The 13,729-nt window shown below is 32.1% G+C and overlaps 1 protein-coding gene across 3 annotated transcripts; it reads left to right on the top strand.

The window, feature by feature from the left end:
- The first annotated feature begins 2,046 nt into the window (after positions 1-2,046).
- LOC108334423 (vacuolar protein-sorting-associated protein 33 homolog) lies at positions 2,047-11,767 on the top strand. Of its 3 annotated transcripts, XM_017570261.2 has the most exons (22): positions 2,047-2,204; positions 2,309-2,348; positions 2,539-2,619; positions 3,041-3,235; positions 3,341-3,451; positions 3,590-3,655; positions 3,843-3,950; positions 4,095-4,139; positions 4,504-4,560; positions 4,855-4,949; positions 5,784-5,835; positions 5,998-6,054; positions 6,409-6,471; positions 6,560-6,666; positions 8,083-8,205; positions 8,390-8,471; positions 8,561-8,631; positions 9,117-9,197; positions 9,965-10,022; positions 10,151-10,212; positions 10,359-10,452; positions 11,283-11,767. In XM_017570261.2, exons 1-22 carry the CDS (start codon positions 2,152-2,154, stop codon positions 11,370-11,372), a joined length of 1,791 nt encoding a protein of 596 aa, XP_017425750.1. In that variant the 5' UTR covers positions 2,047-2,151; the 3' UTR covers positions 11,373-11,767. The 3 variants fall into 3 exon arrangements, 2 of the variants coding, with proteins under 2 accessions (XP_017425750.1, XP_052726912.1); XR_008246155.1 differs by lacking the exon at positions 11,283-11,767 and having other exon boundaries at positions 9,112-9,197; positions 10,359-10,436; XM_052870952.1 differs by lacking the exon at positions 2,309-2,348 and having other exon boundaries at positions 2,055-2,204.
- Positions 11,768-13,729: the final 1,962 nt, after the last annotated feature.

The following is a 13,729-nucleotide window of genomic DNA, read 5'->3' as shown; positions in this document are numbered from 1 at the left end:
CATAAACCAATACAACAATACAAAATTATATAAAAAGTGTAGTTATTGGACTTCTAACTACAGTGTTTAGTCATAAAAATTGTATTCACACTTTAAAGTCATAATCACATTTTATTGATTTCTCATGAATAAATTTGAAGTTGACTAAGGCCTTTTTTAATTGTTTGTGTATGGTTGTTATGTATGAAATCGGTTATGTTATGCACGGAACCGATTTCAAAGTTTTTGAAGCTTGTAGGAATTGGCGTGATGGTACAACTTGCAATGTGTTTGGTTTCATGGTAAGTGAAACTCATTGTTAAATACCACATTTTAATTAGTTAACAATAATAATCGGTTTGTTTGAAAGGATTATAATAATTAATAATAACAATAAAATAATATTAATAGCAATAATAATAATAAACATTTTTTATATTGTTCACAAATATAATTTTTAATATTATCATTAAAGGTAATTTGGTAATTTTTAATTTTTTATCTATTAAAATATTTTTTAATCCATCACAAATTTTTATAAATTCTCACAAATTTTATTTTCAAATTTATCTTAATTATTTATTTTTTTTTCCAAAAAACAATTCACACTTTATTTTCAAAAATTTTCAAATTCATTTACTCGTATTAAATCTTTTTACTCAAATAAACACTTAATTAACTAAATCTATATTAAAATTATTTTTGATACAAAAAATAATTTCAAGTAATCCCCGTCATAAACCTTGTTATAAAAATTTGAATCAAAATTCTTCCCATCAATATTAAGATATGCTAATATATATATATATATATATATATATATATATATATATATATATATATATATATATATATATATATATATATATATATATATATATATATATATATATATATATATATATATGGGGTTTGTTAAGTTATGTAAGTTCTTTTTTTAGTTTGTATAGCTATGTGTACCGAATATTGATAGATAAAAATAGGTATTTGAATAATTTTATTTTCAGACTAAAAAAAACAAGAAACTCCTCAAACCTTTACTTACCTCCCTCATTTCTCTCAACCCTTTCTCTTTTTATTCTCTTACTCTAACATTTTGTCTGTCATCCATACTGTAGCTTCAAGTGAAAAACTCATAAACACTCTGTCGTTAAACAATTTGTTTTTGTAGAGAGTTGAGTCATTGACATATTTTCCTTCAGACAAAGGTTCATTCAAGATCTCTTCAATTTCATCATCTTCACTAACCTCTCTAATTTCATATCTGCATAGCTTGAATCATCATCTCCAAAAAAAACTCTTAAGGCCAATTACCAATTCCTTTGAATGTCATTATGCTGGTGAAAATTATATAAAATTAAATAAGACAAAAATTATAAAATGAAAACTCATTATAAAATCATTTTTTATAAGAAATTGTTTAAAAGCGAGTGTTTTTAATTTTTTTTCCAGGCCAATTACCAATTCCTTTGGATGTCATTATGTTTGTAAAAATTAGATAAGACAAAATTATAAAATGAAAATCCATTACAAAATCATTTTTTGTAAGGAATTGTTTAATCACAAGTGTTTCTAATTTTTTTCCCGGCCAATTACCAATTCTTTCCTATGTTATTGTTATTATGCTTGTAAAAATTAGATAAGCCAAAGAAAACTCATTATGTAAAAAATTGTTTAACAAGGAGAGTGTTTCTGATTTTGTTTAGTTGGGACTACCTACGAGTGAGAAAGATGAAATAGAAAAGATTGAGATGAATGAGAGGATGAATAAAAATTTATGGGTTTATTGTTTTGTTTTGATAATGAAAATTATTCAAATATCATTGAGTTTAAAATTTAGAATCCAAAATATATAAGATATTTTTGTCTACTAAAACACATTGCTGCTGAGATGTGCCAACTATATATATATATATATATATTATATTATCTCACTGTAAATTACTGTAAATTTAAAATATCAAAATTTAAAATTTGATGAAAAGTAAAACAGAAACATTAAACATGTTGTGTACTTTTTTTTAATCAAACACATTTATATTATTGTTTTCTTCAATCCTATTTATTTATTCTTCAGCCAAGAAACTTGCAACTGTGATTCGTCTCTGATCGAACTTTCTGCGAAGACGGAAATTGTGCAGTGGTGTTGGATAGGACAGCGGAGCTTTCTCGATGGCTCAGATTCCAAACCTAGATAATGCTCCTATCAATCTCACATCCATTAGGTCAAATCCCCACTTACTCATCATCCCATTCATTTTTCACGGTCACAATATTCACAATTTCAACTTTAACTTATTTTAACCATTATTTTTATCGTTGCGTTCAGGGAACAGTCCCAAAAAGAACTCCTCAATATCCTCAAGAATGTAATTCTTGCTCTTGAATTTCTCCGTTTCTTTTCGTAGAAAATTGAAGTTGTTCAGTTATATGATTTGGAATTAAGATTTGATGTTCGACAATTGCCTGTTTCGTTTATTTTGATTTGATCGCTTTTACTGTAACGGCACTGAACATTGAGTTCGCAAGCGTGTGATTTCTTTTCTCGTGTTCTTGCAGGTTCGAGGAAAGAAGTGTTTGGTCATTGATCCGAAGCTCGGGGACTCTCTCTCGCTTATTATACAGACATCCATTCTCAAGGCACTTTTCTTGCCCTTAGTAACTTGCTGGGTTTTATGTATTGGGACATCAATTCATGAATAATCTGTCATATATACTAATTCATATATATTTCGAACATTTTAATATGCTAGTTAGTTTTTAATTGACCGTTAACAAAAAAAATTAATTTCTCTGTATATACACACCGAAATTATCAATGGTGCCAGGCTAAATTTCCGCCATATAAACATGCCATCGTGGCCTATGGCACCGCCATAAGGGGCTTCCCTCCAATGGTGGAGGAGTCAAAAGATGCCATGTTAGAGAGTTACAGTGCCGCTATAACGGTTACTTAACAACATTTACGCACAAAAATTCATAGTTCTTTTTGTGAATAGACTGTTGTTTGCTTGTTTTAATATTTTGTTGATATTGAGTGTTCACACTGAATTACAAACAGGAGCATGGAGTTGAATTGCGACATCTTTCTGGTGATCCAATTCAGACTGACTGCAGCAAAGTAGTTTACCTAGTGCATGCTCAGCCCAAGTTGATGAAATTCATATGTTCTAATATTCATAATGATATATCGAAAGGATTGCAAAGAGAATATCATGTTTATTTTGTCCCCCGTCGCACTGTTGTTTGTGAGAAAGTAAGCTTTCATTGGAAACAAATAATTTTCGTAGTTGGGCAGGATGTCTCTCTATTTTAAACATAAAATCTCCGCCAGGCATAAATGAATATTTTTCTTGCTTAGGTTCTTGAGGAAGAGAAATTACATCACGTGGTTTCAATTGGGGAATATCCCTTGTATATTGTACCGATGGATGAAGATGTGTTATCATTTGAACTTGATCTTTCTTACAAAGTAAGCTGAATATTAATACTTCTGCTCCTTGTGACTTATTTATAGAGTTTCTTTTAGTGTTGTAATTTATCAAATTTACTTACTTCTGTATTTGGTTTGACTAATTATTTATTCTTGTTTGCCTTCTCTCGGTGGTAGGAATGCCAAGTTGATGGTGATACAGGATCGCTTTGGCACATTGCTAAAGCTATTCACAAACTTGAGGTTGTACTTTTGAACTCACACACTTGAATTTTTCTTTAGACATGAACAATTAGCATCAAACAACTAGGGAGTAGTCCCATACAGTTGTAACTTTATGAAATACCATCATCATCATTAACATCAAATCTAACATGATCTCAATCATTTTGTGTATGTACTTATAACTATTTCATTTAATTTTTTGTAGTTTTCTTTTGGAGTGATACCAAATGTGAGGGCAAAAGGAAAAGCATCTGTGTGTGTTGCAGACATCCTAAACCGAATGCAAGCCGAGGAACCAGTTAACTTATCTGATGTAATTTATCTCTGCGCTGTCTTTCTCTTTCTCTTCAAGTTAGTATAGCTGAAAAACAATCAAAAGCTATACTTATATCGTATTCAATTAAATAATTAAAATACACCATATAATCCTTTGTTTGTCTTCCCTTTGTTTACACAGATTGTTGTGCCAGAGATAAATACACTAATCCTTCTAGATAGAGAGGTACAACCTGTTTTCCATCTCATCTCTGTTGTCCATGATTGGTAGTGTCTTTGGGGACGTTATGCTTGGTGCCCTTGTACTGTGTTGTCTATGAATTTGTTTGTTAATTCTTAAAGAGTGCATTTCACGTCCAATACATTTATCCTTCATTACTTAATAAAATAAATGTTGATGAAAGATTTTTGTACATAAGAGATTGAAATTTTTTGAAATTAAACAATTTATTACCAGTTCTTTGTCCATGCTTAGTTTTGTATATTCGCATTAACTTACATTCTTTTTGAGGTCCTACCATTTCAGTTGTTTGAAAGAGTAGCGTCCGCATGAATGGTGGTCATTGAATTTGGGTATGGTTTGAGTGCAGGTGGACATGGTTACTCCTTTGTGTTCCCAATTAACATATGAGGGACTACTTGATGAGGCAAGTTAATGCATAATCAATATACACTTTGAAGAATGAATATTTATTGCATAAAAGATTTAGCTGTGTTATTTGATTGGGCTTTTCTTTTGAGATTATCCCCAAACAAATTTTGTGATGTTGCAAATTACAATGTGGAAGTTTTTCCATTGCATGTTTTGGTGATTTTGTCAAGGAGCTTTAGAATTATATACAAACATCATGGCTATAAATATCTTGTGTAAATATTATTACTGATACTATAAATATGTTTGAAGTGACGATGGCTATTTTGCTGAATTTATATAATTGTAGTTTCTGCACATTAGCAATGGCTCTGTAGAGCTTGATGCATCTATTATGGGTCTTCAACAAGAAGGGAAAAAAACCAAAGTTCCCCTGAATTCAAGGTAAGTTACATTTTCACTTGCTCTATTTTGCTAGAAACTTTTTCAATCTGTTAATGAATAGGCTGCTCCGGAAAATCAATTCTCCATGTAGATATTTTTTTATACCTATATCCTGACATGATTCATGCTGCTCTGCACCATTAATTGAAGTCGATCATACATGTTTATAGTGTGGAGGAATGAGAAACAATTTTTTTCTTAATATGCATAAGTGTGCCTTCCTCCTGGCAGAATGATCTTATTTAGATTAAAGAGTATTACAAAGATAATCAATGGCAAAACAATTGATCCATTTTTCCAACTTCACTTAATGAGATAATGTTTTGAATTTGGGTTATTATTATTGTTGTTATAAACATGATCTCAGCTTTAAGATGTTTTCCCTTTTATTCTTTGCTTTGTAAATTTAATTGAAGGAATCCCTATTTGTTTATATCTCATCCTTTAATTCGTTCCTTTTTTAATTTGACTGAAGAAATCCTTTTTTATTTGTATCACATTCATTATGTTTAGTGAATATGTGGTACTAAAGGCTTGATTGGTTTTTTATTAAGCAATATCTGAGTTTTCTGCTACCTTGAATATCAATTTGTATGTAATTAAAGTTGTAAGAGGACGTGAACCTTGAATGATGCCTATATTACAATATTTTTTGTTGTTGTGGTGTAGCAAAAAGAAATATATGTTTCTGGATGACATTTTGCTCCAAATCCTCTTTAAGCCATAATTCAGACATTCATATTCTGTTTCTTTGCAATTATTATTTTATTGTTCATTTTCCATTTGCTCGAAGTAATTTATTGAAATGATGTTTATTTGTATGGATTTTGTTAGTGACAAGCTTTTTAAGGAGATACGGGATCTAAACTTTGAAGTTGTTGTCCAGGTTGATTCATTTTTACCACTTCTAGCATAGTTATAACTAAATAATCTCTGGCTCTCTCTTTCTCTCACACACAGAGGAGCAAGGAGAGAAACATTAAACAAAAAATCTTTGGCTCTCTTGTGTGTAGTTCTATTTTCTTAGTTGCTGTCTGCAGTATTGCAGATTTTACGTCAAAAAGCTACTTCCATGAAGCAAGACTACACAGAAATGACAACTACTGTAAGTATATGGCCTTATAGGACATTGATTTTGCTGTCAATTTTACGAAAGTAATTGAAAACCTCTTTTATGTGAGTAATATCAGTGAATCAATTGAAGTCGTGTTGTTTCCAAAATATAATAAATTGAAATATTCAAATAATTTTTCTGCCATACTTTATCTTCAGAGGTACCACAGTTTGATGTTTGTTTGTAGGATGCAATATTTAAAAATGGAAAAAATATTTATTGCTTGATAAGTTGTGTTTACTCAAACTATTCCAAATGCATTTAAATTAAGCTTTTATTACTTTTAGAAAATTAAAATGGATTTGTAAAAACTTTCTAATATATATTATTTTCCATGATGTCCAGACACAAACAGTTTCTGAGTTGAAAGACTTCGTGAAAAAGCTGAACTCATTGCCTGAGATGACTGTAAGAACATTTTCGTTGTAATTTTGATATTTCATTAAGACATCACAGTGACTATCAACTCATAGAATTCCTTAAATAACATCCCCAGAGACACATAAATCTTGCCCAGCATCTATCAACATTCACTTCAAAGCCTTCATTTCTTGGGCAACTTGATATGGAACATACAATTGTGGAGTCCCAGAGTTATGACATGTGAGTTAATTTTGCTTACAGAGAGTTTTATATACTTGATGCTCTTGTATTTTAAATTAATATAATATCCCTCTCTATATGAATTAAGTAGGATGGGCTAACTTGTTCTGGCCAGTGCCACTTGTTTTTTACTTGCTAGTGCCAAATTTTCATACGGGAATTTTGTAAATTATAAATTTCATGTGATCTTTTTAATGAATATCTTTTTAACCATATTTAATTGTCTATGGTAGGAACTGGTACTTTAGTGCCATTGTTTGGAACATATTACTTTATAGCTTCTTCTACTTGAAAGCTTCATGTTATGGTTTGGGGTATATATTTTATGATTTTCTTGTTCGCCATGAACATTTGAGGACTTTTCAGCTAAGGCCAACAATTTATGCCTAAAATTTAATTCGATATCAACTCTCTTTGTCAAAACTTAAAACCAAGCTTTTAATATACTTTGTGGACTGGCATTAATCATGAGAATAAAAACTGAGATGCAATTTGGGACGTCTACCATCGAAGACATGACCTTGGGGTACTTTGTTTTCCTTGTAAACAAGAATATAGTGCATCAAGTATCTTTGACTAATAACTGAGTGTTAATAGAACTACGCATAAAGACTTAAAATTGGCTATATGTGCATTATAGTTTAGGTTGTAATAGATAATTCGGCTTTATTTGCTGGTCATCTTGTTTGAGTTTGTTTAATTTACAGCATCTGAGATAAATGAAGTAGTGCTTATAGTTGTAGTTCAAGGATGATGTTAGAATAATTGCCCTATGTATCATCATTAAGCCTACTCAAGGCTAGTATGCTAGTCTAGTATCTAAAGTAGTATCTAGGTCTGCACCTAGGTGTCTAGGGCAGACCCTTAATCTAGCATGTACGTTTGTATCAAAACTTTATTATAAACAAATGAAAGTGAGAGGGATCAATTAAGCCCTTTAGAAATATTTTACAGTTTCAATCTCAAGTTGCTACCAGAGCCAGGTTAGAACCTATCCTAAAGAGATTTGTGTGAACATATTGTTCCACTCGCTATCGGATCATTCATTAATGTCTAGTCTCATGCTCAAGGTATATACATCTCGAGCATGTATATACCTTAACGTGAGGGGAGTGTGTTAGAAGTTCCACATCGACTAGAGATAAGGCCAATTTATAGTATATAAGTGGATGCAAACCTCACCTTATAATCCGGTTTTGTGGGGTTGAGTTAGGCTTAAAGTCCACTTCTTAACAAATGAATTTTAAATTACATAGAATAAACTTAGAATAGACTTGATTTGCCAAAACTAATTGTTTGATATTGTTAGCTGGGTCAGTGCCTGAAATTGATTGCTATTGAGGCATTACAGTTCACAGATGCATGCACATAACTAAATGTTTTTGTAATATGAAACTTTGGTCATCACCTATGCAGATGCTTTGATTACATTGAAGAACTGATCCATAAGCAAGAGCCTTTGACAAGAGTCTTACGCCTTCTAATCCTATTTTCTATTACTAATTCTGGGTTGCCAAAGAAGCACTTTGACTACTTCAGGCAAGCTTGCATGCTTCATTGATACCTTGTCCTATTTTTTTTTCTTCATTTTGTTACGTTTGTAGATTAATGGGAATCCCTAACCCATAATGTTATTCCCTGTTGCTTTTTGTACAATATACTAGCATATTTTATTTTTTGAAGTACTTAGTTTTAATGTATATTTGTAACTTCCAAATCATAGGAGAGAACTACTTCATAGCTATGGATTTGAGCACGTAGCAATGCTAAACAATTTAGAGAAAGCTGGTTTATTTAAAAAGCAGGTATAATACTCTAGGTGTTTAGTTTTGCAAGTTTAAATGGGTTATGTATTGGTCATTTAATAATTAAATTGTGCCTGTGATTCTTGTAGGAGTCAAAAAGCAATTGGCTCACTATAAAACGTGCTTTGCAGCTTGTGGTTGAAGACACCGATACGGCCAAGTAATTTCTTCTAAATGATGTGACCATTAGACATTTGATATATTTTAAATTTTATTTTAAGTTCATGGTCACATTTTGGATAATCTGTGTAAACATGGTGATAGGTGTGTGCGACAGAAATAAAATACAGCATACATATTTCCATTGTGAAGTGATAACAAATGTTGAACTAAGCATCCCAATTCTTTAATATCTACCCAATCGAATTTAAGGTTAATTTAGTGTTGCAGTCTTGAAGCAATATTTTTCCCAGCTATTTTTAACCATGCTAGCTCTTCTATTGTTCAAAATCAATTCATTTTGCCGTGTCAGTTAATGACACTTCTAGCGTATTGTATTCTTTTAATTTGTCTTCACGTATGCATTTCAAATCTCATCGGGTTCTATTAATATTATTATTGATATTTGATGAGCAACTGTTGTACAATTATCTATATAGTCCTGTTTCCCTGCTTACTCTTAAAAATGATTTCCTACTAGGACAGCCCTAATGATATTGCTTACGTCTTCTCTGGATATGCACCACTCAGCATTCGACTGGTCCAGCATGCCATTCGGTCTGGATGGTAAACCTGAATCTCTAATAGTGACTGTCTCTCTTGTTCTTGTTTAGTATGAAAATCAACTTTCTCGTTTCATTGTTACCTTCAAACGCAATTGTATATAAATTTATAACGAAGTTCAACTCATTGAACTATAAATTTCATCTCATGCATCTCTAGATCCTAGTTGGCTTTTGTTAAATGTTGTGCTGTGAGAAATGAGATTGTGCTGACCATAAAGTCTAGTTTAAAATGTTAAACACCATGTTTAATTGAGATGTTAGTTTTATTGTATAGTTTTGTCAACAATCATATTTCAATCCATGCTGCGGAAAGCAGGATATTTTATGGTGTGTCTTAGTTATGTTGAAATTTGTTAACTTGAGCTCACCCAGTGTGAGTAATCCTCTCCCAACATGGTTTAAAGAAAGAGAATTCAGATTGAAAGATGGACAGTATGATAGAGAAAGACATTCTCACAATAAAATACAAAAGAAACCCCTAGAAACAAAGATCGAGTCATGTGATAAGGCATGCCAATGTCCCTTCATATCTAACATTGAAACTCCTCTCTAAACAGTCCATATGCTATGATAAAATTGAAGGTTGTTCGGTATTAAACAACTACCCAATTACAGTTTCTTAAACCTTCACATTTTCCCTTTTGTTATTTATGCATGTAATACCTTTTCTTTAGCGTGAATAAATCTATTGCTTGCATTAATTTTTTCTATGTTTGGGTAGTGAACTAAGCTTAATAGTCGACCAACTGAATGTTATTGATCTTTTAGGCGTCCTGTTGAAGAAATTTTGAAGCTACTGCCTGGACCACATTTGGAAACGAAGAGGGTTAGTACCTGTGAACTCTGACTGAGTGTTTTTTCTCATGTAATGGTTCTATGTTATTTATAACTGCTTGAATCAAAGTCACATATTATCCCCTTCACCTTTCTTAGTCGTTATATTTTATTGTACAGGGCGGATTTTCAAATAGTCCATCATTTGACACTTTATCAGGGGTTTCAACCAGCTTGGCCAAGTATGTTTTACTTAGTGTCAGTTTTTAAAATTCTGCATCTCTTCATCTCGAGTAATATGGTATTAGAAAAATGTAATAAATGCCAGGAAATTCAATGCTTATGGAAGAAATCTTGTAATTCTTTTCCGTAAATTCGTTTCTTTCAGGGTACCAGATGGAAGGCGTGCCCTGGTGCTTGTTGTCTTTGTTGGGGGTGTTACCTTTGCAGAGATCTCTGCACTCCGATTTTTCAGCACTCAGGTGTGTGTCATAACTGTTGCCTATTTCTCAATGTCGCCTAGACGCTAGGTTAACCAATAACTTCTCTTATAATTTTTTTTTAATATGGTTATGGTACATAGTATTTCGGGTAGGCAGATTTCGTTGCTTCATAAATTTGTGTGGCTGAGCATATTCTTTTTTTTTTTGGGTGAGTGGGTGGGTGGGTTTGCCCCAGCGGGGTCCTTTAATTATGAAAATCTGTGTCTGGTGCTCTCTTATCTTCTATCTTCAGTGAGCACTGGGGAATGGTGGTGAAATATCAGGATAACTTTCTTCTTGACCATACCTGTGATAACATGATCTAGACACAAAGTGTAATCAAACAAGGATCAAAATGGGAGGCTGAAGTAATTAAAAAAAAAAAATCAAATCCAAGCAAAGTTGAGTGGATTTGTAAATACCCACCACAATTTAAGAATTTGAAATTCGTTTCCTATTTTATAACTTACCCAACACAGAATAACCAAATTAATTCCTAAACTTTGTTTTCCAAACACATTTGCAGACTTCATGGTCTCGCTAATGAACTATTGACACAGCTCTGTATGATACATACTCATGCCAAAAAGTTTCATGTCTGAAACACTACATGGACTTGGAACATCAGAGTTCTTAATTGAAAAGAGTAAGGATATAATGAACTGGGATACAATGAACAGAACCAGAGAAAAGATAAATATAGTGGCTGAAAGAACAAATAGGCTTATGAATAAATCTTTTTGATTGCTTTATCCAATTGACTGGGCATTATGAATAAATCTTTTTGACTGCTTCTTATCTTATAATTCTCAATGTGGTTTATTTTGTAGGAGGGCATGGCATATGATTTGATTATTGCAACAACAAAAATAGTCAATGGCCAAAGCTTGATTGAACCGTTTGTGGAAAAGCTAGGTTGATTAATGAGTGTAGTTTTGTCAGGTTATCATGTCGAGCATATTTGTTTGCGATGGTGAGTTTATATTGATGTCACATCCATTCTATGACTAGGCTAGATGGTGAGTTTATATTAATGATGTCACATCCATTCTAGGACTAAGCTAGTTCGTTTTTGGACGTTGCCTTGGTGAAAGTTTTATTGGAACTATGTAAGTGTATGTGTTAGTTTTCTAAGAGGGACAGTTGAGGGGATCGTAACCTAGTCCTCTGGGGGACTGTCTGGAATTAATAGTACGAGCGCTATTTTTCTCTGCTTTTTTTCAATGGGGCAAATAATCTAGCATCGCACGCACAACATATTTACCCACTTGTATTAGCACTGTTATTCTTGATTTTAGTTGAATATATTAACTCATGGGTCGTTTCCTTTCTTGAATACTTATTAATTAGTCCTTGCCGTATTCGGATTTTATGATCTATTGTATTATTGGCATGGGAGCTTAAAATTGTATAGAGGTAAAATCATTGAAGTGTTCTCACCCTCCTTCATGGGTATTGTCTTCACCTGGCGGAACATGAGTGGGATCAAACTCCTCTTGCCATCATCTTCACTCTAGTTACAAGATGATATTATTTGCATTTGTTTGTTTATCTTTTGGACAATTATTTCATTTACTATATATGTACTAATATACCGTTAACAAGTAAGTAGTCCTATGATGTTTATTTCGTCGCTTATAGTAAAATATTGTTTGTGATAGCAGAGAATGATCTAAGGTGGGTAATAATTATTTTGGTTCAATCCGTATGAAATGTTGTATCAGATTTGTGTTTTGCTAAACATAACTCTAAATATGACTTTGGATTTGATTATACAAGTAAGCGGAGCCCCCTTGACGATGGAAGGTTTGTGCATCATATGCAAATGTTTGTACAATAATAATGATTGAACAATTAGTTTTAGATGTGAAATATATATTTTGTAAATTGTTCTCTTAGTATCATAGTTTTTCATATGTGAACAAACATATACTAATTTTAATTTCTTTCTTATATCGTGTGAAATTTTGCATCACTAACATACTATTGAAACATGTTACGGAGAAGCTTATAATCAGTGACACGTGACTTTTATAAAATGGTTGTTTTCTCTATCACCTCCGTACTTTCTTTTTGTGTCTTATAAATACGAATTTTTTTTAATGTCGTGTTGATTTAAAATTTTAAACTGTAATATGAAAATTAAAAATATTTTTTAGATTATATAATCAGATAAACTTTTTATTTAGAAAAAAAGTAAAAATTTCAGACTATGCTATTAAAATGCTAAAACAGACTATGCTATCAATAAACTTATAGCTTACAATGTAATTTAAGGGTTAAATATGTTTTTAGTTCCTAAACTATTGGTCGTTTCTGGTTTTAGTTCTTCTTTCAAAATAAGGTACAATTTGGTTCTCATTCTTTTCGAAACTTTGGTTTTAGTCTTCTAAAACTAACATCGTTAAAATTTAGCTGACGTGACTAACGGTAGACTGACATACTATTTTTTTTTCAAGTGTTTCTCACCATTTCTCCCTCTCTCTCTTCCTTCCATCTTCCACCCAACTTCATCTTTCACAAAATATTAGAAAGAGAGTGGCAAATGACGCTAATGTACAAAATGGAGACCACCGGCGGCTGAAAGAACATGATCCTCCTTCGACTAAGCAATGATCTGCCTCTCTTCACAATAAACCAATTGATTAGCATGCACCTCATCCCACTCAAGTATCCACATCTCCCTTATTTTCATTCTTACTTTCTTTCGCTTTTAATTTGTTTTTCACACTGTTGAAACTATATCAAAATTCTTGCTATCGGAAATTATTCTTACGGTTTCAAATTTGGAAGTGCTTAGAATATTTAGTTACTCAAGCACCGCAGAAGCACTTCCGGCGTCAAGAGCTTCAGTTTGAATCAATCGTTTTCGGGTTCTGAACTGGTAAGTTTTTCTTCTTCTTTAGCCGTTTGTTTTCTGGCACATGTAAACCAATATTCTGGTTGCATGAGTTCATCTCGTTCTGAGTCATTTTTGGTCTTTTGTTTGGTTTAGTTTTGGAGAATTGTTGAGCATTGAGGGTAGAAGGACTTGTAGTAGGGCGAACCGTATTTCTGCCTCTGGGAACGTTCGATCACGCTCAGAGGTAAGGGAAGCTTATATAATTTAATTGTATGTTGCTTGTATTGCATGTACGTTCGTTGAATTGACTGAATTAATATGAAATATGATGGTTGCTATGTTTTGATTGTATGAAGTATGGAAATTTACTATAATATGAATGTATGAAATTATGAAGATAAATGTTGAGAAATGAGTTGAGATAAATAATTCTAG

The sequence above is a fragment of the Vigna angularis genome, chromosome 11 (genome assembly GCF_016808095.1).
Source record: "Vigna angularis cultivar LongXiaoDou No.4 chromosome 11, ASM1680809v1, whole genome shotgun sequence".
In the NCBI taxonomy this organism is placed as follows: Eukaryota; Viridiplantae; Streptophyta; class Magnoliopsida; order Fabales; family Fabaceae; genus Vigna; species Vigna angularis.
Note: the sequence above shows the minus strand (reverse complement) of the source record. Positions and strands in the feature narration are given on the sequence as shown.

Bases quoted from the DNA above. Each gene is read 5' to 3' on its own strand.
- LOC108334423 (XM_017570261.2), top strand. From the start codon at position 2,152: ATGGCTCAGATTCCAAACCTAGATAATGCTCCTATCAATCTCACATCC. The intron at 3,236-3,340 runs GTAAGCTTTCAT...TTTCTTGCTTAG, and splicing joins GCACTGTTGTTTGTGAGAAA to GTTCTTGAGGAAGAGAAATT. The intron at 5,836-5,997 runs GTTGATTCATTT...GCAGTATTGCAG, and splicing joins ACTTTGAAGTTGTTGTCCAG to ATTTTACGTCAAAAAGCTAC.